We start from the raw sequence: 20,297 nt of genomic DNA, 5'->3' as shown, positions 1-20,297 counted from the left end.
TAGAGGATGGAGGGAGAGATGGAGAAAGGAGAGATGAAGGGAGAGATGAAGGGAGAGATGGAGGGAAGGAAAGAAGGAAAGAAGGATGAAGAATGTTCCTGAATGGTTGTCCGCCCTTGTCACCAGGAATCTCCTTCAGTGCGGAACTGTCCTTGTGTGTGCGTGTGTGTGCGTGTGTGTGATGCATAACAGAACATGGCAGTGGAATGTACAGCCTGAATGACGAAGCGGTCTCTGCACTACAATAAGCAGGTGTCACTGCTGTCTGTCTGTCTGTCTGTCTGTCTGTCTGCCTGCCCACCTCCCTGCCTGCCTGCCTGTCTGTCTGTCACCCTGGTTCACAATGAGGGCAGGGTCCTTACTATCTGGGTGGAGTCTTATAGAACCACTATAGCAGGAATCTAGAGAATGTATAGTAGGGTCTAGCTACATCGGTAGGCCTTCCTCTTTCTCTGGAGATCATATAACCCAAACATTGTTTCTCTCCTGTGTCTGTCTGTCTGTGTGTGTGTGTGTGTGTGTGTGTGCGTGTGAAACAGGAAGCTGGCTAAGAAGCGTAAGGAGACGTTGAGCAGCACCAGGCAGGAGATGACCCTGATGGTGAACTCCCTGGATAAGAGTTACACCGAGCAGGGTACCAACTGTGACGAGGCCGTCTCCTTCATGGACACGCACAGCCACACTCTCAACGGACGCAGTAGGTTCTCAGGGATGGAGTGTGTGTGTGTGTTAATCTGGATGTAATCTGGCATTATCATGTCATCATTGTCATGTCAGGGTTTCTTCTGAGACCTGGAATCCCGCTAATCTGTCTGGTACTGAGACATGCAACATCAATACACACACAGGCAGGGTCATGTAAACATAAATACTGTTATATACAGTAAGCCTTTATGCTCATACCTTCTATCTAAATATATATATGGATTGTGGAAATAAATCATGAATTAAATTAATTGCATACTATTTATTAAGCAATCTTGTATGCATTGGTTCCCTTCCCCAGCACATACACACCTGCACAACAACTGCCCCACCCCACTCCCCCCTCCCACCCCACTCCCCCCTCCCACCCCTTACCCTAGTCAGCATGTTTTTGAGGCTGCCATCTGCCCCTCCAGGTACCGCCTTCAGGGGCTTAACACCCCACCCCCCCAAACGTATCCATATGGGGGGTATTTGTTTTTCTCAGGTTATTTCATGGCAGTTCCACAGTCTGGAGGACAGAAGGACAGAGCAAGAGAGAGAAACAGACAGACTGTCTCCTACTGTCAGTCACAGCAGTTTAGTGCAAGATTAAAACCGATTATTACAACAGCTCATTGACAGTGGTTACTATTGCAGCAGGAGGAGAGAGAGAGGAAGAGAGGGATAGAGAGAGAGGATAGGCCCCTTTGTAGAGAAGGACAGGTGTGTCACCCTGTAGACTGGTCCTGTCCTCGTTTCCCCCTTCCTCCCCCTCCCTCCTCCCCCTCCCTGTCAGTATAAATAAATAAACATACTTTTCTAACAGCCCTCACCTTACTGAACCCTCTCCACGCCCCCGTCACACATACTCACCGGTGACCTTCTCAGTTTGTCTGCCACCACAGCTCCGAGTGACAGGCAGGTCTACCCCCCCACCCCCCATCCCCATCCATAGTGCCTGACAGAGACCGCTGCTGCAGACTGACATGCTGCAGATAGATATGATGCAGATGGACAAGAAGCAGATAGACAGGAAGCAGACAATCTGTTGCCTGCCTGCCTGCTGCCTGTCTGCTGCCTGTCTGTCTGCCTGATGCGTGTCGACACGCAGCAGACAGACAGGCAGGAGGCTGGCAGGCAGCAGACAGACAGACAGCAGGCAGAAAGACAGGCAGGCAGCAGACACGCAGCAGGCAGACAGATAGCAGGCAGGCAGACAGACAGCAGGCAGAAAGACAGACAGGCAGCAGACAGACAGGCAGCAGGAAGCAGACAGACAGGCAGCAGACAGACAGGCAGCAGACAGACAGGCAGCAGGCAGCAGACAGACAGACAGACAGACAGTCAGGCAGCAGACAGACAGGCAGCAGACAGGCAGCAGAGTAGGATGTGTCAGATGTGTCTCTTGGCAGTATGAGTGTGGTGGCCAGCTCACCTCCAGCCTGACAGTGTCACAGTTCCCCCAGGGCCTGACCTTGCTCTGGGGCGGGTGGAGGAGGAGATCAGGAGGAGGAGGAGAGGAGGACTCAGGAGCTGGAGGGGCTGCTGCTCTGAGCATATAACCTCCCTCTCTGAGACTCTGAATTTCACTCCAGCGTTCCGTCCTTGGCTGCTCTGTCTCTGTGGATGAGTTACATGAGCAGCGACTTCAGGACATGTCTTTTCTACTGTAATGAAGTGACTCTCTCTTATCTATCTCTGTCTCTCTTCTTCTCTCCCACCCTCCCTCTTTAAAGCTGTCTCCTCCCCCTCGTCATTCACCATGAAGACTAACACCATCAGCACCACTGTGCCCAACTCCTACTACCCAGGTAATATACCCTACCTATTTTCTATTCTATCACTCCTACTACCCAGGTAATATACCCTACCTATTCTCTATTCTATCACTCCTACTACCCAGGTAATATACCCTACCTATTCTCTATTCTATCACTCCTACTACCCAGGTAATATACCCTACCTATTCTCTATTCTATCACTCCTACTACCCAGGTAATATACCCTACCTATTCTCTATCTACCACTCCTACTACCCAGGTAATATACCCTACCTATTCTCTATTCTACCACTCCTACTACCCAGGTAATATAGTGTCCTGCTCTGACCACAGAGTCCAGCCAAACCCCAGCCCAGGGACCTGAGTGTGAGCCTAGGGTCCTCTCGGCCTATTAGAGGCCTACTTGTACCACTGTCATATATGTCATGCTCGTTCTGTAGCCTCAGAACCCCATTCTCCTCCTCTAGCCCTTCAGAGGAACCTAGAATGCAAACACACACACACACCTGCACTTGTCTCTGTGTTTGTACAGCTAAACTGGGGGAAAGTGTCTAGATTGTGTTATTGTGAGAGCTAGCTGATTAAGGCCTCTGCCTAGCCCCTTAATGACTAATTGTTGAACTCAACTCTGCTGGGCGGTGATGCGTGTGTTATGACAGCCTGCTTCTGTATGTCTGTGTCTATGTGTGTGTTTGTGCGTTTGTCAGCGCTCTCACAACTTTTCTGTCTTCTTTAACCCTTCCCCCATGCTGCTCGTGGGCGTGGCCAGATCCCTTTGTGCCAACCGCCATCTTGGGTGAGACAACACTCCTGTTCCTCCTACACTACGACACTGTTACAGGGAGAGAGAGGGGGAGATAGGGGGAGAGAGAGACAGGGAGAGAGAGAGAGTGCAGGGAGTGATCCTGATGCCAGCTTCCATCCATATCTGCCTGCCTGCTTCTCTTCCGTTTAACAGACAAGGGTTGTTTATTGTGTTTGTTTACTAGTCCGGGCCTGGTTGTTTGTTTTGTTTACTAGTCCAGGCCTGGTTGTTAGTTTCGTTTACTAGCAGAAGATTGTTTTCTCTTTCTTAACTAGTCCAGTGTTGTTTGTTTACTAGTCCAGTGTTGTTTGTTTACTAGTCCAGAGTTGTTGTTTTGGGAGCTGAGGTGGGCTTCACTCCATATCATCACATCTCGTGCCGTGCGTGTGACGTCACGTGTGTCTGACCGAAGGCTGCTCCATGCATGGACACTGTAGACCGGGGGACCAGGACACACACACAAACACACACACTGAAAACACCCAAGCAAGCCAAGCACACTCTTACCTTAACTCACCTAACTTTTCCCATTTGGATGTAAACTCTCAGTAATGAAGACACACACACACACTCACATATAAAGAGTCAGAGCAGAGCAGGGAGAGGTAGTGGCAGGCTGGAATGTCAGCCTACATGTCAGCTATAACTCAGATTCGGCCAAACCCCACCGAAACCACAAATGGGTGCCCAACTGAGAGAGAAACTCTGGACAGGCAAACCGTTGGACAGAAACCAGATTTGGGACCATGCTAAATGCTGGATAGACTAAGACATGGGAGAAGGCCAAATGTGGGTCAGGCATTGGATTTGGGACCAGGCTATTGGCTGGTTAGACATGGGATCTGGGAGCAGGCCATTTGCTGGTGCCTTGCCCAGCTAGAGAGCATCAAACTGTACAGGTGCTAAAGGATCATGTTGCTGACACCCTGTCTCCTTTCTCTTCTCCCTCTTCTCACCAAACCCTTATGTACCTCTAATAAAGTGCCTATTAATGGTAAGTTGGCAGCTCACCTTGCTCTGCTCCAGGGGAGGAAGAGAGTGTGTGGTGTTTGTGTCTGAGTGAATGTGTGTGTGTGTGTGTGTGAGCGACTTGCAGGGGGAGGGGGAGTCCCCTGCCCCCCTTCCTCCTGTCTGTGTTGTGTGACATCATGCATGCGCCCTGTGTCCCCCCCTCCCACTATTCCTCTTCCTCCTCTTCCTCTCCTCATCCCCCCCCCCCACTCAGGCAGCCATTACCTAGCATGGCACTGTGACTCCTCTGTGAAATCGTGTGTACTACCTCATCAGTCTGTGTGCTGTGTGACATCACACACACACACTCTCCCCCCTCCATCCACCTGTGCCCATTCAGGTTTCACTGTGTTAGAACGCCTGATTGGTTGTCTCACCTGGATGTGCACCAATCTCCATCAGGCTCCATTTGTCATCCGTGCTTCCTCATCCAGTCATTGGTTGCATTGTGTGGATAGCGAGTTTCTATTGGTTGAGTTAGTGTGTGAGGACTGAGGGCTATCTATGGTAGCGTCACTAGAACTACACACAGTGCTCCACCCTCCCCCATCGCTATGGTAACACTTTTCTCCAGACCCAGGTCAGACACCTGCAGGTACCTGAGAGGATCGCGGCTGTTTGATTCCTATCTCACAGTTTGTTCTCCTGGGGCTCTTCTATTGGTCTTACTGTTGCAGGTGAACCAAATCAAATGCACCCCAAGTACCGATGGTGTTTGACCAGTGTGTGGTTGTGCAGCTCATGGTTGTGTTCTCCATGTGGTCCAGCCTGGTGTGTGTGTATGTGTGTACAGGTGACCCTCTCTCCTGGTCTCTCATTCTCTCACATCATGACCTTGTGACATCGTGACCTCGTGACCTTGTGGCCATCCATCACTGTGTTGACTGTCTGGCTGGGGGTGGAGGGGAGGGGTGGGGGGGGGGGGGGCACACTCCAACACTGACCTCTGCTTATGTGTCTCTGTTTCTGTGCGTGTCTGTTGTGTGCGTGCGCGTGTGTGTGTGTCCCTGTCCCGTCTCCCCGTCCCCCTCCCAGATGAGAACCACACCATGACCAGCGACACCAGCAGCCTGGTCCAGAGCCACAGCTATAAGAAGCGTGAGGCGGGAGAGGTGCCCTACCAGACGGGCCAGCTGCACCCGGCCATCCGCGTGGCCGACCTGCTGCAGCACATCACTCAGATGAAGTGTGCTGAGGGCTACGGCTTCAAGGAGGAGTACGAGGTAGGACGCACAGGCTACACACACACACACACTTACGTTCACACACACACACACTGAGCATGTCTTGCCTGGAACACTTTGTCTCCCTCATAACACACATTGTCCATACTTCCGGTACGCACACACCGTCTGTGTGGGTGTGCGTGCGTGTGTGTTTTGAAAGTCCTCTGGGTAATGGCATTTAGTTACCTAGCAACGCTAATCCAACCTGGTGGGAAAATTAGCATGCTGAGCTAAAGATCTTCCACACGCACACTTGCACACACACTCACGCTGGCAGAGTGAAAGGGAGAGAGGGAGAAGCACAGAAGTGAAGGGGGAGGGCAGAAAGAGACAGTTGGTGAGTGTTTAGCAAACTGAGAAAGCCAACAAGAATGTGTTTGTCTACAGATCTCTCCTATTTAAACTAACAACTGTTCCTTCACGTATGTGTCTGTCTGTGTGCATGGGTGTGTGGATCTTTGGTGTGTGTATGTGCATGTGCATGTCCCTACCCTCTTTTTCATATATTACAGGGAGAATCTACTGTTCCCAATATCTGTTTATTATTATTACCCTCCTCACCTCCTTCCTCCCCCCCTCACCTCCTTCCTCCCCCCTCACCTCCTTCCTCCCATCCTCACCCCCAACTTCCCCCCCCCGGCTATTTCAGCTGAGATCAATAATGTAGACTCTGGTGAGACTGTTTCGTGGATGGGGAGAGGGGGGGGGGGGCTAGGGGGGGGAGGGGCCTCAGGGTGATATTCATTATAGATAAACACTTAAGGCCTAGTTAGCTGCACTGCAGTCAGATACACAGCCTGCCCTCTCATATACTCCCACACGCGTTCTCTCTTTCATCCACACACATGGTCACAGTCCCACACGCTGCTCTCCAGGTTGTGGCCCTCGAGAACTCGTCACCATCCCAGTCTTTCTGTGTAACTGTTCACTGTAGATCAATGCTCTCTGTCACACGTGACTAGTCCATCACCTATCTCACCTCTCTAATCTCTAATCTCTCCCTGATCCATGCTTCTTGTTAATCCATAATGTAACTCTGGACAGATCAATGAGGTAAGAAGCCTTCTTGGTCTCCATCTCAGATGTTTCTACTAGTCTTTAGATCTGTTGTTTGTTGAAGATTTTCAGTAGACCCCACACTAGAACTACAGTAGAACCCTAACAGTAGAATCCCAATCCCAAGTACAGCCCTCACCATAGGACCCCATAGTACATCCCTGCAGTGAGGAAGCGAGGAGAAAGAATCCTAATCAAGGATGAGAACAAAGAGAAAGTACAGAGAAGAGGGATATCAAATGAGGTCTATTGGACATCTGATTGGACCTTTGTCTTTGTGATGAGAGCAGTGTGTGTGTGCGTGTGCGTGTGTGTGTGTGCGGTCGCTAGTACTAATTACTTGATCATCTGCATAATTCAATGAGCAAACGTGATTGAAATGATCAGGCTCACGGAATGTATTTCTCCTACCAATCCTATTAGGGCTTACTGGCAGGTAGTGCTGGATCCAGCCTATAGCGATGCCGGATGTTACTATGAGGAAGTGCTGAGAGATAGTGAGTCAGCCTGGGGCACCCTCTCAGCACCAGCCATGTCTGTCTCCTAACAGCCTGCCTCCATGTAAATAATACACCACCTAACCTTTCTGCCATCTTTCCTCCTCTCTCCTGCCCTGTCCTCCTCAGTCTTGCCTCCCCTCTTTCTCTCCCCTCTTTCTCTCCCCTCTTTCTCTCCCCTCTTTCTCTCCCCTCTTTCTCTCCCCTCTCTCCTGCCCTCTGTCCTCCTCAGTCTTGCCTCCCCTCTTTCTCTCCCCTCTCTCCTGCCCTCTGTCCTTCTCAGTCTTGCCTCCCCTCCTTCTCTCCCCTCTTTCTCTGTCCTCCTTCTCTCCCCTCTTTCTCTCCCCTCTCTCCTGCCCTCTGTCCTCCTCAGTCTTTCTCTCCCCTCTTTCTCTCCCCTCTTTCTCTCCCCTCTCTCCTGCCCTCTGTCCTCCTCTCACCTGGTTCATTAGAAGAGAGTGCAGAGATATCCCTTCCCTCTCAGAGTCTGAACTGTTTTCTGGGAGTGCTGCTTTTGTCTCGGGTTGCTGCCTGGTTGCAGGCTGGTCCCGGCCTGGCAGTTCTGACAGGGTACTTCCTGACACCCTCTTATCCTATCCTGCTGCTCTGACGGCTGTCTCAAACACTTAGTACCATCCTGTCATCGCTCTCTGTCTCCCTCCCTCTCTCTCTCTCCTCCCTTCTCTTTCTCCTCTCTCTCTCTTTTCCCTCGTTCTCTGTCTATCTCTCTCTCTCTCTTTGTAGCTGTCTTTCTTCTACATAAAAAGGACATCTGTCTGAAAGACTGAGTTGAAGAGCTGACTGGCTGCTTTAAAACACTAAAGAGAATTGGGGGAGGGAGAGAGGGGGGGGTAGATAAGACGGTAAGAATAGTGTCAGAACTTATCATACTGGAAGGGATTTCTCTATGTCGTCTCGTCGTCCCCCCTGCACACACACACAGATACTCCGACTTTCATCGTCACCTGGCCCCCATCAGGTCTCCTTGTCTGTAGAGCCTGGCCTCATCTCACCACTCACGCTATCATGACTGTCCTCACCCTCCTCGCATTCATACTGACACAGAGAGGAGAGGAGCGAGGGGGAGGAAGAAGGGAAACAGGGAGGAGAGGGAGGAAAGGGACAAAGCTACAGCTTCCTGAGTTAAGGAGCCTCCACTGCTAGCAATCAGGACTAATCAGATCAATTGTCTGTGTGGATGACTGGGATGGAGAGCAGAGAGAGAGAGAGAAAAGGGAAGGGAGAGAGGAGAAAAGGTGGAAAGAGAGAGAGTGTAAAGAGTGCAGACCGGAAAGAAAGACGGCCAGCCAAGCTCTGGATAACAATATATCATTATGATCTATCTGTGGCTCACCTCCTTCTGACAAGCTGGAGGGGAGAGGAGAAGGGGAGAGGAGAGGAGAGGAGAGGAGAAGGGGAGAGGAGTGGAGACGAGAAGGGGAGAGGAGAGGAGAGGAGAGGAGAGGAGAGGAGAGGAGAGGAGAGGAGAGGAGAGGAGAGGAGAGGAGAGGAGAGGAGAGGAGAGGAGAGGAGAGGAGAGGAGAGGAGAGGAGAGGAGAGGAGAGGAAAGGGGGGAGATAAGAGAAAAGAGAGTCTCAGAGCAGTATTTCCAGACAGCTGAGATTCCAACTCAGAGGTTTATTTTCATAATTAGTCCTAATTGTGTGGCGGGGCAAGATCAGAATGGCAAAACTCAAACACCCAGAATGCATTATTCATGAGGCTCTCGCTGTTCTGAACAGCGGTTTGATCAAGCTGGTGGCTGTGTGCGTGTGTGTCTGTGTGTGTTGGATGTGTTTTATTTCATCTTGTGGTAGTTCTAGTTCTCTGGAGGCTGGTTCTTCAGAGGACTGTTTTTCTGTCAGTGTAGAGGGGGCTGGGGAGAAGTGTGTGTGTGTGTGTTTGTGTGTGTGTGTGTGTAGAGGGTGGGAGATTTAGTTGACTTACTCTCCAGAGCTACTCCAGGTCTCCTTCTTGGAGCTGATCAACATGATGATGATGATGATGAAAATGGTGGTGATGATACTTGTCAATCTCAGTCCAGCTGTTCGAACTCCTGAACAGTTTATACTAAGTTCTCATGAAGCAATTTCACACGATCTTACTTTCTACCTCTCTCGGTCTCTCTTTTTCTCTCTCCAGAGTTTTTTTGAGGGTCAGTCCGCTCCATGGGACTCAGCCAAGAAGGATGAGAACAGAATGAAGAATCGCTATGGAAACATCATTGCATGTATGTACAAACAAACCAGTACAACACACACACGCACACGGTCCTAATGATTGCACATGTGTGATTATGCAAATGAGGTGTGACATAGGGACAATCTCAGTCCTCACACACACACACACACACACACACACACACACCCCACTGTCTCCCAGCTATGCCATGACAGGATGACCCGCCCCTGTCATTGGGGCTGCCATACTTCTTGTCTCTGCAAATGAGCAGCTGGCCAATTACAGCACCTTATTCAGAATGACATCCAATGAGCTAGAGGGCATGTTTGGTGTGGGCGGGGCTACATCAGTCAGGTTGAGTCAGTGTCGCCACGGTGACACACACAGACGCTGCAGACACGAGTCCTCTGTATCAGTTGCATGTTTAATTCATTACTCATATGCTTAATATGATGACACACATTGCCACTCCTATGATAACTAAAGCCCTCACACTGGAGTCATCTTGTTGTTTATTGTTGTCTGTCCAGATGACCACTCCCGCGTACGCCTGCAGCCTCAGGAAGGGGAGACCACCTCTGACTACATCAATGCCAACTATGTAGACGTAAGTACTGTGTGTGTGTGTGTGTGTGTGTGTGTGTGTGTGTGTGTGTGTGTGTGTGTGTGTGTGTGTGTGTGTGTGTGTGTGTGTGTGTGTGTGTGTGTGTATGTAATTCTCTATTCTGTCACTTCTCTCAACCCTTGATCTCTTCCCCCCTCTCTCTCTTCACCCACACCCCTCCCTTTCTCTCTCTCCATCTCCCTTCCTCCCTCTCTCTCTCCATCTCCCTTCCTCCCTCCCTTTCTCTCTCTTCATCTCCCTTCCTCCCTTTCTCTCTCTCTCTCTCCCTCTCTCTCCACCTCCCTTCCTCTCTCTCTCTCTCTCTCTCTCTCTCTCTCCATCTTCCTTCCTTTCTCCCCCTCTCTCTCCATCTCTCTTCCTTCCTTTCTCTCTCTCCCTCTCTCTCCTTCTCCTTTCCTTCCTTTCTCTCTAATCAGGATATTGAGATAAGACACTGATCCAGACTCCATGTCAGCAGATCTGCCTTTAGTTTCCAGTCCCAGACATAAATATACACCCACCCACACACACACACACTTTACCAACACCCTCATCTAACAGGCTGTCCTCCAGTCGTAGAGGGTGTTGGTGAAGTTGTTGTATTGTCCAGCCGAGCAGCGTGTTGTTGTGTTTGCGTCCAGCCTCACAGTGCTGCCCCCCGCTGGCTGGGGGCTGAACAGCCCTCTCCTCCCCCATGACCACCTGTAGGTGTGTGTCAGGAGAACAGGGACTCACTGCCTCTCTCTCTCTTCTACCACAGGGGTACCACAGACCCAACCACTACATCGCTACCCAAGGTAAGAACAGGACACACACTCACACACACTCACTCTCTCTACGTCCCAGTAGGTCTGCAGTGCTGAAGTGGCTCAAGTCTTAGAACAATTAATCAGCCCTGTTAGCAAGGGGAGGAGACTTGATTGGATAAGTGTGTGTTTACGTGTGTGTGCAGATGGTGTGTGAGAATCATTCTCCAAGGTACCTTGGGAGGAGAGATTTGATTGGTTGTTGGTTGTTTTGCTTCCTGTTTGTCCCCGCCGGGCCCTGGTGCTCCGAGATTGCTCTGCACATGCTCAGAGCAGACACACAAGCACATACACACTCTCTACTGTATTGTAATCATGTGAGGGGAACATTGCTCTGAGCAGAGAGCCCTTTGTTACATGTCCTTCCTCTCACTTTCTCTCTGTCTCTCTTTGTATCTGGTTCTCCTTTCTCTTAGTCTTTTGTCTCGTCTCTCTCTTTCTTTCTTCATCTCTCCATCCCTCTCTTTGTCTCTCCTCTGTTTACTTTATTTCTCTCTTTTTTTGTTTTTCCTGTTGTTATGCCAGTGTTTGCAATTACCTTTCAAATGAATTCCACCTGTGTGTGTGTGTGTGCATGCATGTGCGTGTGTCCAGCTGTAACAAGCTGAGACTAGCAGCAGATCCTTTGATCCTGTTCTGGGGCTAGAGGCTGTCTGTCACCATCACTCAGACAGACAGACAGACAGACAGACAGACTCTCTATTTATCTGTATTTTTCTCTTTTTTTCCTCTGTCCTCGTTCTCCGTCTTTGTCCACCCAGTCAAGACCCTTTCAGGGTCTGAGATTTTTCTTCTCTGTTCTCTTACTCCTCATCCCTCCTTTCCTCATCTCTCCTTTCCTCATTCCTCCTTTCCTCATTCCTCCTTTCCTCATCTCTCCTTTCCTCATTCCTCCTTTCCCTCATTCCTCCTTTCCTTATTCCTCCTTTCCTCATCTCTCCTTTCCTCATCTCTCCTTTCCTCATTCCTCCTTTCCCTCATTCCTCCTTTCCTTATTCCTCCTTTCCTCATCTCTCCTTTCCTCATCTCTCCTTTCCTCATCTCTCCCCTCCTCATCCCTGGTCCTCTAGTTCCAACAGCAGGTCTTCTCTCCAACTATAATTGGAGCCGCCTGACTTCCCTCCTCCACCAGCGAGACATTTACCACATCTGCCAATTACACCGTGTCACACACCCACACATGCAAACACACACACTCTCAGACTAACACACATACGCGTGTCACACACACAAACAGCCAGCCTGACTTGTTTTCTGAGACTCCAGGTTGTATAGCAGCTGTTAACACTGTCAATACTGATGACTGTTTAGCTTGGCAGACATAGAGGTGGGGGTGCTGGGGCTGGGGGTGGGGGTGCTGGGGGTGCTGGTGCTGGGGGTGCTGGTGCTGGGGGTGCTGGTGCTGGGGGTGGGGGTGGGGGTGCTGGCGGTGGGGGTGCTGGGGGGATTCTTAAAATGGAGAAAGTGAGTGTACAGACTCTGCTATTATCACCTGAATGGCAGCAACACCAAATAGAACAAGCACACGCATACATTAAAAACTCCTGTTTGCTGGTGTTCATGTTTGTGAATGCATGAAGATGGAGAGTAATGGAAGTGTATGATGTGTGTGGGCGTCTGTGTGTATATGAGTGTGTACTTGTTTGTGTGTGTCTGTGTGTGTGTGTGTGTGTGTGTGTGTGTGTGTGTGTGTGTGTGTGTTGCTCAAGGATGTAATTTGAACGTTTCAGCTCTTGAGGACACACATGGATTTGCATGAGCTAATTAGCTCGTCAAAAGTCATTTTGGAATTTGCCAGTTGATTAAAAACAATGCTAATTTGAATTAATTAAATGAGTAATTTTAAATTCCTTCCAGGTCTTCTTCATTGCGTGGTGCAATCTTAAATGAGCCTTGAATTTATAAAAGTTTGGGGGTGTTAAGTGTGTGTGTGTGTGTGTTTGTATGTGTGTCAACAGTACTTACAGAATGCCTAGTCACGCACCTTGTTCGGGGTAGAGACTGAAGCTAGTGAAGGTGTTTAAACATGTCACTAAGGATGGAAACAGGAAGCTGCATATAAACCAATCAGAGGCATGCACGAATCTGAATGAACCAATTAGAGACATACAGCATGCTGAATTAACCAATTTAGACATATGCTGGATGCTGAATCAACTAATCAGAGACATGCAGGATACTAAATTAACCAATCAGAGACATGCAGTATGCTGAATAAACCAATCAAAGACATATGCCAGATGTTATATTTGTATTATAGGTTCTCTGAACATTAAAATACAAGATGACATCAGTATTGTCAGACCTCTGTCACACCATCACATCTTCTGTCTCTCCATCCTCAGGCCCAATGCAGGAGACGGTGTATGACTTCTGGAGGATGGTCTGGCAGGAGAACACGGCAACCATTGTCATGGTGACCAACTTGGTGGAGGTCGGCAGGGTAGGTACACAAAACAGGTCTGGCTGTTCCTTTAGTCTGTGAAGCAGAGGCTAACAGACACACCACACACACACGCACACACACCCCTGTGCCATCTTCCCCAGCCCTATCAGCCATACCATCTGCTCTGCCCTCCTCCAATGATGAACTATGGGACTCCATCTCCCAGGGTGCACCTCTTCCTGCTGTCTCTGCTCCAGTCCTCTCACTACAAACAATCTGTTCCAGGGGAGGCTGGCCCTTTGTCAATGTGTGTGTGTTAGTGAGTCAATTATAGTGTGTGTGTGTGTTAGTGTTATCGAATGTTCGAATGAAGTGTGTTGGGTGGGTGTGTTCCCCCTTCGCCTCCCTCCTTCACCTCCCCCTCCTTCTCCTCCTCCACTTCCTCCTCCAGTGTAATAGCAGAGGTATCATCACTGATCTCACTGCTTAATACAGAGATGCTATCTGATTTGCCCAGCAAATTTGGTGCACACACACACACACACCCTCTAGGAGTGAGATGGTCTCTCAAGAGGAAGTGTATCATGCCCCCCAGCAGTGTCAGCATGTGGGGGAGGAGCCACAGCTCAAAGATGGAATCATCCATTAAAATGCAATTAAGTCACCAATTAGAACCCATCTAATTACCATGTTGCCACGGAGATAGCAGGGGAGGAGACAAAAAGGGGGAAATGGGCATGGAGTGCGGATCGGAAAGGAGGAGAGTGAAAAGGAGAGGGGAGAGGAGGAGAGAGGAAAGGACTGGATAGCAGAGGAGAGAAGAAGTGAGAGAAAAGGAGGAGAAATAACTGGGAAGAGGAGGAGAGGAAGAAGTAGAGAAGAGAGGTAGAGCAAAGAAAGCAAGAACAGATGGGCAGGAAGTGAGAGAGATGGAAAGATGACCCGAGGAGTCCGGAAAGCGTGATTGAGGGAGGAGACTGAAAGAGGGAGTTAAAAAAAGAGAAAGTGGCATCAGAATCAATATGATTATGAGTGAACACAAAGAGCAGAGATGGCTTGTATTGATTATCAATATGAGTCAAGCTACGGAAATAATTACACAGTCAATTATAAAGACAAACGCCTCAGAAGACAGAGTCATGAGTCACGGACGATACAATATCTATCCAGGAAGAAATGGATGAGTATGTGTCCGTGTGTTGGTGTGCGTGTGTGTCTGTTTGTGTGTGTGTGTGCGCATGTGTGTGTTGCCAGTGGGAGAAGGGGCTGGATAAGCCAGGCGATTTCCCAGAATCCCTCCTCAGGGGGCACGTCCCAAGGTGCCTCTCTTCCTGATGAGCCCAGATTCCAGGTGCATCCTGGGTAATGAGGTCAGGGACAGGAAACTGACTCAAAGGACACCTCCTATTCGGCCCCACCCCCCCCCCCCCCCCCCCCAACCCTACTCAGAACGCCAGTGACATCCCCTGTCCTGTGTGTCATACCCCTGTGCTCTGCTCTGCCCCCTGCAGGTGAAGTGCTGTAAGTACTGGCCAGATGATACTGAGATCTACAGAGACATGAAGGTGACACTGATAGAGACACAGCTGCTGTCTGAGTACGTCATCAGGACCTTCGCTGTGGAGAAGGTAAGGACACACACACACAAACTCTCCATTTGTCTTATCTTCATAGACAACCATACCACCTGTTCTTCTAGAAGTACTCCAGCTACCCTCTCTCTCTCTTTCTCTCTCTCTCTCTCTTTCTTCTTAATCCTTCTCTCTGTCTCATTCTCTCACTACTTCTCTGTATTCCCCTGGGCCCTAAAAGCTGTGAATATCACTCTACCCCATAGTGTTTGTGTGCGTGTGTGTGTGCGTGTGTGTGTGTGTGCGTGTGTGTGTGTGTGAGTGTGTGTACCCGAGGCTCTCAGACGGGTGTCCTCCCTGCGCTCAGTGTGTGTGTGAATCACCGCTCGTCCTCCTCCAGCTGTTATTCTCTTCCTCCCTCCCTCCCTCCTGCATCTATCCCCTAAGGACAGACTTTGTCTAAAGAACTAGATCAAAAAGCTTCTTTGATCAAAAAAACAACTTAAGTGATAATGAGCGAGATAGAGAGACAGACAGACAGATAGAGTAAGAAAGATGTTTGCTTTGGGTACGTAGTATTTTCTGGCCATAGTAAGCTTTGACATTCAACATTGATAGAAAGGCTGCTGTGGTGTGTTACTATAATACAGTGTGTGTGTGTGTTTGTTCCAGAGAGGAGCACATGAAATCAGGGAGATTCGTCAGTTCCACTTCACAGGCTGGCCGGACCACGGCGTTCCCTACCACGCCACCGGCCTGCTGGGCTTTGTACGCAGGGTGAAGACCAAGAGCCCTGCCAACGCTGGACCCATAGTAGTACACTGCAGGTACACACACACACAGTAGAAGACTGGAACGTTCTGGTTTCCTGTCTATTTTCTCTGGTTTACCTTGGGTTTTTGTGTGTGTGTGTGTGTGTGTCTTTAGTGCGGGGGCTGGTCGTACAGGTTGTTTCATAGTGATTGACATCATGTTGGACATGGCGGAGAGAGAGGGGGTGGTGGACATCTACAACTGTGTGAGGGAGCTGCGCTCTCGAAGGGTTAACATGGTCCAGACAGAGGTAAGCACACACACACACACGTGTCCTTGCTCACACCACCCCCACATACGTGATATGAAATTCCTGACATACACATTCCAGGACTAACTCAGACAACACATTCCATCACTAACCAATGTCAAACACACATCTATTACCCCACACAACACCCAAACCCACACACTCACACACACACACACATAATCCATAACTCAACACCCAAACACACACACATTCCATGTTTAATGACAATGACAAGAAGGCCTACAGCAAAGACACGAACACACACACACACATAATCAGACACACGCATGCCAAGACAGGCACACACACAGGAAAACACACCCTAATGCATGTGCAAACACAAACACACACTTGTTAGTTTACATTTTGTAACAGTGCTGATTAAAAACAAACATGAGCTAATCCTCCTCTGGTCGTTAGTCCCTCTGAGACCAAAGATGTGGTTCTGGGTGGGTCTGGTCAGATGGTCAGGATGGCGTGATCAGAATGACAGTGGTGGTGAGGATGTTGGTACAGTCAGGATGACTGGAAAACCTCCAGACAGTCCCAAGGACACAAGAGGCATCCTATCCCTCCATCCATACCTTCCCCTCCCTCCCCATCCCTCCAGCCCCTCAGTCCTGAGGTCTCCTGACAGTTCCAGAAGGTTTTGAAATGTCACTTCATAAATGATTTACATCACCCTGGGGGGTGGGGGGGTGGGGGGTGGGGGGGTCAGTCCTAGGGAGGGAGGAGTAGGGACCCCTCCTGGTCAGTATTGGGATGGAGGGAAGGGCAAAGAGGGGGGTTAGTTCTTCGGAGGGGGAGAGGTCAACATTAGTGTTCAGATGGAGCATGTTAACCTGACAGAATGTTGCCGTCTCTCTCAATAGGAACAGTATGTCTTCATTCATGACGCCATCTTGGAGGCGTGTCTTTGTGGAGACACCACAATTCCAGCCAATCAGCTGAGGTCTGTGTACTACGACATGAACCGCCTGGATCCCCAGACCAACTCCAGCCAGATCAAGGAGGAGTTCAGGGTACGTGTGTGGGAGGATATGTGTGTGATTGTAAGCGTGTGTGTGTGTGTGTGTCTGGGTGTGTCTGACCCTCTGCTCTCCCCCAGACCCTGAACATGGTGACCCCCACGCTGCGTGTGGAGGACTGCAGCATCGCCCTCCTCCCCAGGAACCACGAGAAGAACCGCTGCATGGACGTGCTGCCCCCAGACCGCTGCCTGCCCTTCCTCATCACCATCGACGGAGAGAGCTCCAACTACATCAACGCTGCCCTCATGGACGTAGGTGTAATACACATACACCATACACGAGATTAGACGAGGAAACTGCTTAAACGGTATTCTCAGTATCACAAAATAAACTGTCGCTCTTTTCTCCTTCCTCCTCTTCCTCCCCCTCCTCTCCTTCCTCCTCTTCCTCCCCCTCCTCCCCTTTCTCAACCTCTCTCAGAGCTACAAGCAGCCTTCAGCATTCATCGTTACCCAGCATCCTTTGCCCAACACAGTGAAGGACTTCTGGAGGCTGGTCCTGGACTACCACTGCACCTCCATTGTCATGCTCAACGATGTAGACCCTGCACAGGTAACACACAAACACACACATAGGGAGAGAGCAGGGAGGGGTGACAGAGAGGGGTGAGGGAAGGGGGAAGGGGCTGTTGCAAAAAGACTGTGAATGCTCCTGCCTGAGGCCCTGTCAAAACAACCAGACATCAAAGCTGGGCACGTGGCAGTTTCTCGCTGCTACGCACACAGAAACACACACACAGAAACACACACACAGAAACACACGCACACACACACAAAAACACACGCACAGACCCCTGTTGTGCAACTCCACCCTTCATTCAGTATTCTGACTGTAGCCAGGGAAACATCACTGTCTCTGACACCACCATCTGTCTGTCTGTCTTTCCTAATGATCTCTTACTATTTCTCTGTACAATTGCTATGTGTAGTTGTGTCCCCAGTATTGGCCAGAGAACGGGGTCCATCGCCATGGCCCCATCCAGGTGGAGTTTGTGTCAGCTGATCTGGAGGAGGACATCATCAGCAGAATATTCCGGATCTACAACGCTGCACGGGTAAGAATCAAACACACACACACACATAGACTCACGCGCACACAGACTCACACACAGACACACACACACATACACTGCCGTGAGCCTAACCCCCTCTCTTGTCGTCCCTCACCAGCCCCAGGATGGGTACCGCATGGTGCAGCAGTTCCAGTTCCTGGGCTGGCCCATGTACCGAGACACGCCCGTCTCCAAGCGCTCCTTCCTCAAGCTCATCCGGCAGGTGGACAAGTGGCAGGAGGAGTACGATGGAGGAGAGGGACGCACCGTGGTGCACTGCCTGTAAGAGCACACCTGGACACCCTACACACCTGAACACACACCCGGAAACCCTACACACCTGAACACACACACCTGGAAACCCTACACACCTGAACACACACACCTGGAAACCCTACACACCTGAACACACACCCGGAAACCCTACACACCTGAACACACACACCTGGAAACCCTACACGCCTGAACACACACACTCCTGTGGACCATATAGAGTACTGAAAACCACACACACACACATAAAACCTGTAGAGCACACACACACGCAGCACACTCTGGTTTTCGCCACAGAAACCATCCAACATGGCTTCAAAATGTCACAATGGTTCGAGTGTCACTCTCTGCCTCGCCCAATGCAACGCTGTGAAAGGTCACCAGCTCCGGGGCCCCGCCCACTTATTGTCATCAATCATAGGACCATCGCCCTAATGACAGTGGGGTGATCGCTACGGTGACAGATGACAGCAGAGCAGGCTGACACATCGGCCACTGCGGACCCTGTACGAGGGGCTAACGGTTCAGCCAAATTGCATTAGTGCAGAATGACCAGCAGAGGGCAGTGTCAGACTGATTCTCAGTGGAGATCAGAAGGGGTTTAGCATCATCTACAGCCCAGTTTGTAGAACTGCACACATACAGGAGTTAAAGACAAGGTCTCCTAACTTTCTTTGTTCCCCCCTCCCCCTCAGGAATGGTGGCGGGCGTAGCGGCTCATTCTGTGCCATCAGCATCGTGTGTGAGATGCTGCAACACCAGCGTTCTGTGGACGTGTTCCACGCAGTCAAAACACTGAGGAACAACAAACCCAACATGGTGGACCTACTGGTGAGAACCTCATCGTCACACACACACACGCTCTCACAGATACACACACACACACACGACACAAAATACACATCCCAAGCACAGTCCGACACTATCGCATTTCGGCCTTTCTAACTCTCCTCTCCTGTCTTGCTCTTGCACCTTCCTGTCCTCTCTTCTCCTCCTCCCAGGATCAGTATAAGTTCTGTTATGAAGTGGCACTGGAGTACTTGAATTCTGGTTAGCTGGGCTGAAGACACCCCACCCCCACACGGAGGCTCTGCCCCCGGCTGAATGTGATTGGAGGACACCTGGATGCCCTGCTGACCTCTGCTACAGGAGTCTGTCCAACTGTATATGAGGAGAAGGAGGAGGATGAAGAGGAGGAGTGTAGATGTCTGTTAGGAACCCTGAATTCTTTTGACTGCCCATTTGAACATGTATATTATGATGATAGCTCAGACACACACACACACACACATACTCACTTGCCCAGATAACCCTATCTGTATCCTCTCCTTTATTCAGCAGAACTTCAAACACACACACAACCGTTTGTACAGACCAATGCTGTTTCCTTCTCCCTTCTTCTCCTCCCCTGTCCTCCCTCTCTCCTCTCCCCCATCTATCTTCTTCTCCTATTTCCCTTACCATGGGAATACAATGATATAACGTAATGTTGATAAAATGTATTTTTTTTAATTTTCCATACATGTCTCAGTTTTATCTCTTGCTGGTTTTATATGATGATGTTTTGTGGATATGAACTTTGAAACAGTAAAAGATTAAATGTAGAAATGCTGAAGTAAAAGAAAATCTGGCATTAAGGAAAGATGAGAGTGATGAAATGTTAGCGGCATGGCGTTCGGCTGCTATGACTACAAGCGTGTTGGTGAGACAGAGGGCAGGAGGGCCAACGCCAGAAGTCCGGTCAGGTGGCGCCCGGCGCGACTGTCTGTTCATAGTGTAAATATTATCTGCAGATTATTTATTCCTGGAGTGTTTTTGTGAAGCACATCAAGTGACAATCATGTTTTTTTTTCGGTCATGATTTAAAAAAAATCTTGTTTCACAGACTTTTGTTGCATAATGTTGGCCAGATGTATTGTAAGCCTTTTATTTAACTTGTATGGAATTAAACAAAACAAAGTTACAAATACAGATCTATACATACCAACCTGGCTCAGACTATCATGAATCAACAACTCTAGCGCAAGGAAGCAAAATTTGGGGTAATCCAGGGGGGCAATTCAGAGCACCCGGGCCTACCATGATTGGCCCAGGCCTTTTTGATGAGTATAAATGTCCACTGTCATCTTCGATCAAAACCCGTGGCAGTAAAGCCAGTTCTTCATGAAATATACTGACTACTAAGTTGTGATGCTTAGACACATGATTTTACAATTGGAAGAGAAAATACGCACGAGAATTAGAGTTACCACAGCTGAATAAAAA

General features: G+C 49.6%; 1 protein-coding gene across 2 annotated transcripts; it reads left to right on the top strand.

The window, feature by feature from the left end:
- Window positions 1-514: 514 nt before the first annotated feature.
- si:ch1073-391i24.1 (receptor-type tyrosine-protein phosphatase mu) lies at window positions 515-20,019 on the top strand. 2 transcript variants are annotated; one of them, XM_047024322.1, is made up of 19 exons: window positions 515-697; window positions 2,424-2,498; window positions 3,238-3,264; window positions 5,320-5,507; window positions 6,555-6,563; window positions 9,206-9,293; window positions 9,775-9,851; window positions 10,609-10,645; window positions 13,000-13,097; window positions 14,552-14,668; window positions 15,284-15,438; window positions 15,539-15,674; window positions 16,550-16,699; window positions 16,786-16,959; window positions 17,129-17,260; window positions 17,637-17,762; window positions 17,878-18,041; window positions 18,728-18,863; window positions 19,034-20,019. In XM_047024322.1, the coding sequence occupies exons 1-19, from the start codon at window positions 589-591 to the stop codon at window positions 19,085-19,087; spliced, it is 2,052 nt and encodes a 683-aa protein (XP_046880278.1). In that variant the 5' UTR covers window positions 515-588; the 3' UTR covers window positions 19,088-20,019. The 2 variants fall into 2 exon arrangements, with proteins under 2 accessions (XP_046880278.1, XP_046880279.1); XM_047024323.1 differs by lacking the exon at window positions 6,555-6,563.
- Window positions 20,020-20,297: the final 278 nt, after the last annotated feature.

The sequence above is a fragment of the Hypomesus transpacificus genome, chromosome 8 (assembly GCF_021917145.1).
Source record: "Hypomesus transpacificus isolate Combined female chromosome 8, fHypTra1, whole genome shotgun sequence".
Classification (NCBI taxonomy): Eukaryota; Metazoa; Chordata; class Actinopteri; order Osmeriformes; family Osmeridae; genus Hypomesus; species Hypomesus transpacificus.
The sequence above is the reverse complement of the archived record's forward strand: the minus strand, read 5'-3'. Positions and strand labels throughout refer to the sequence as shown.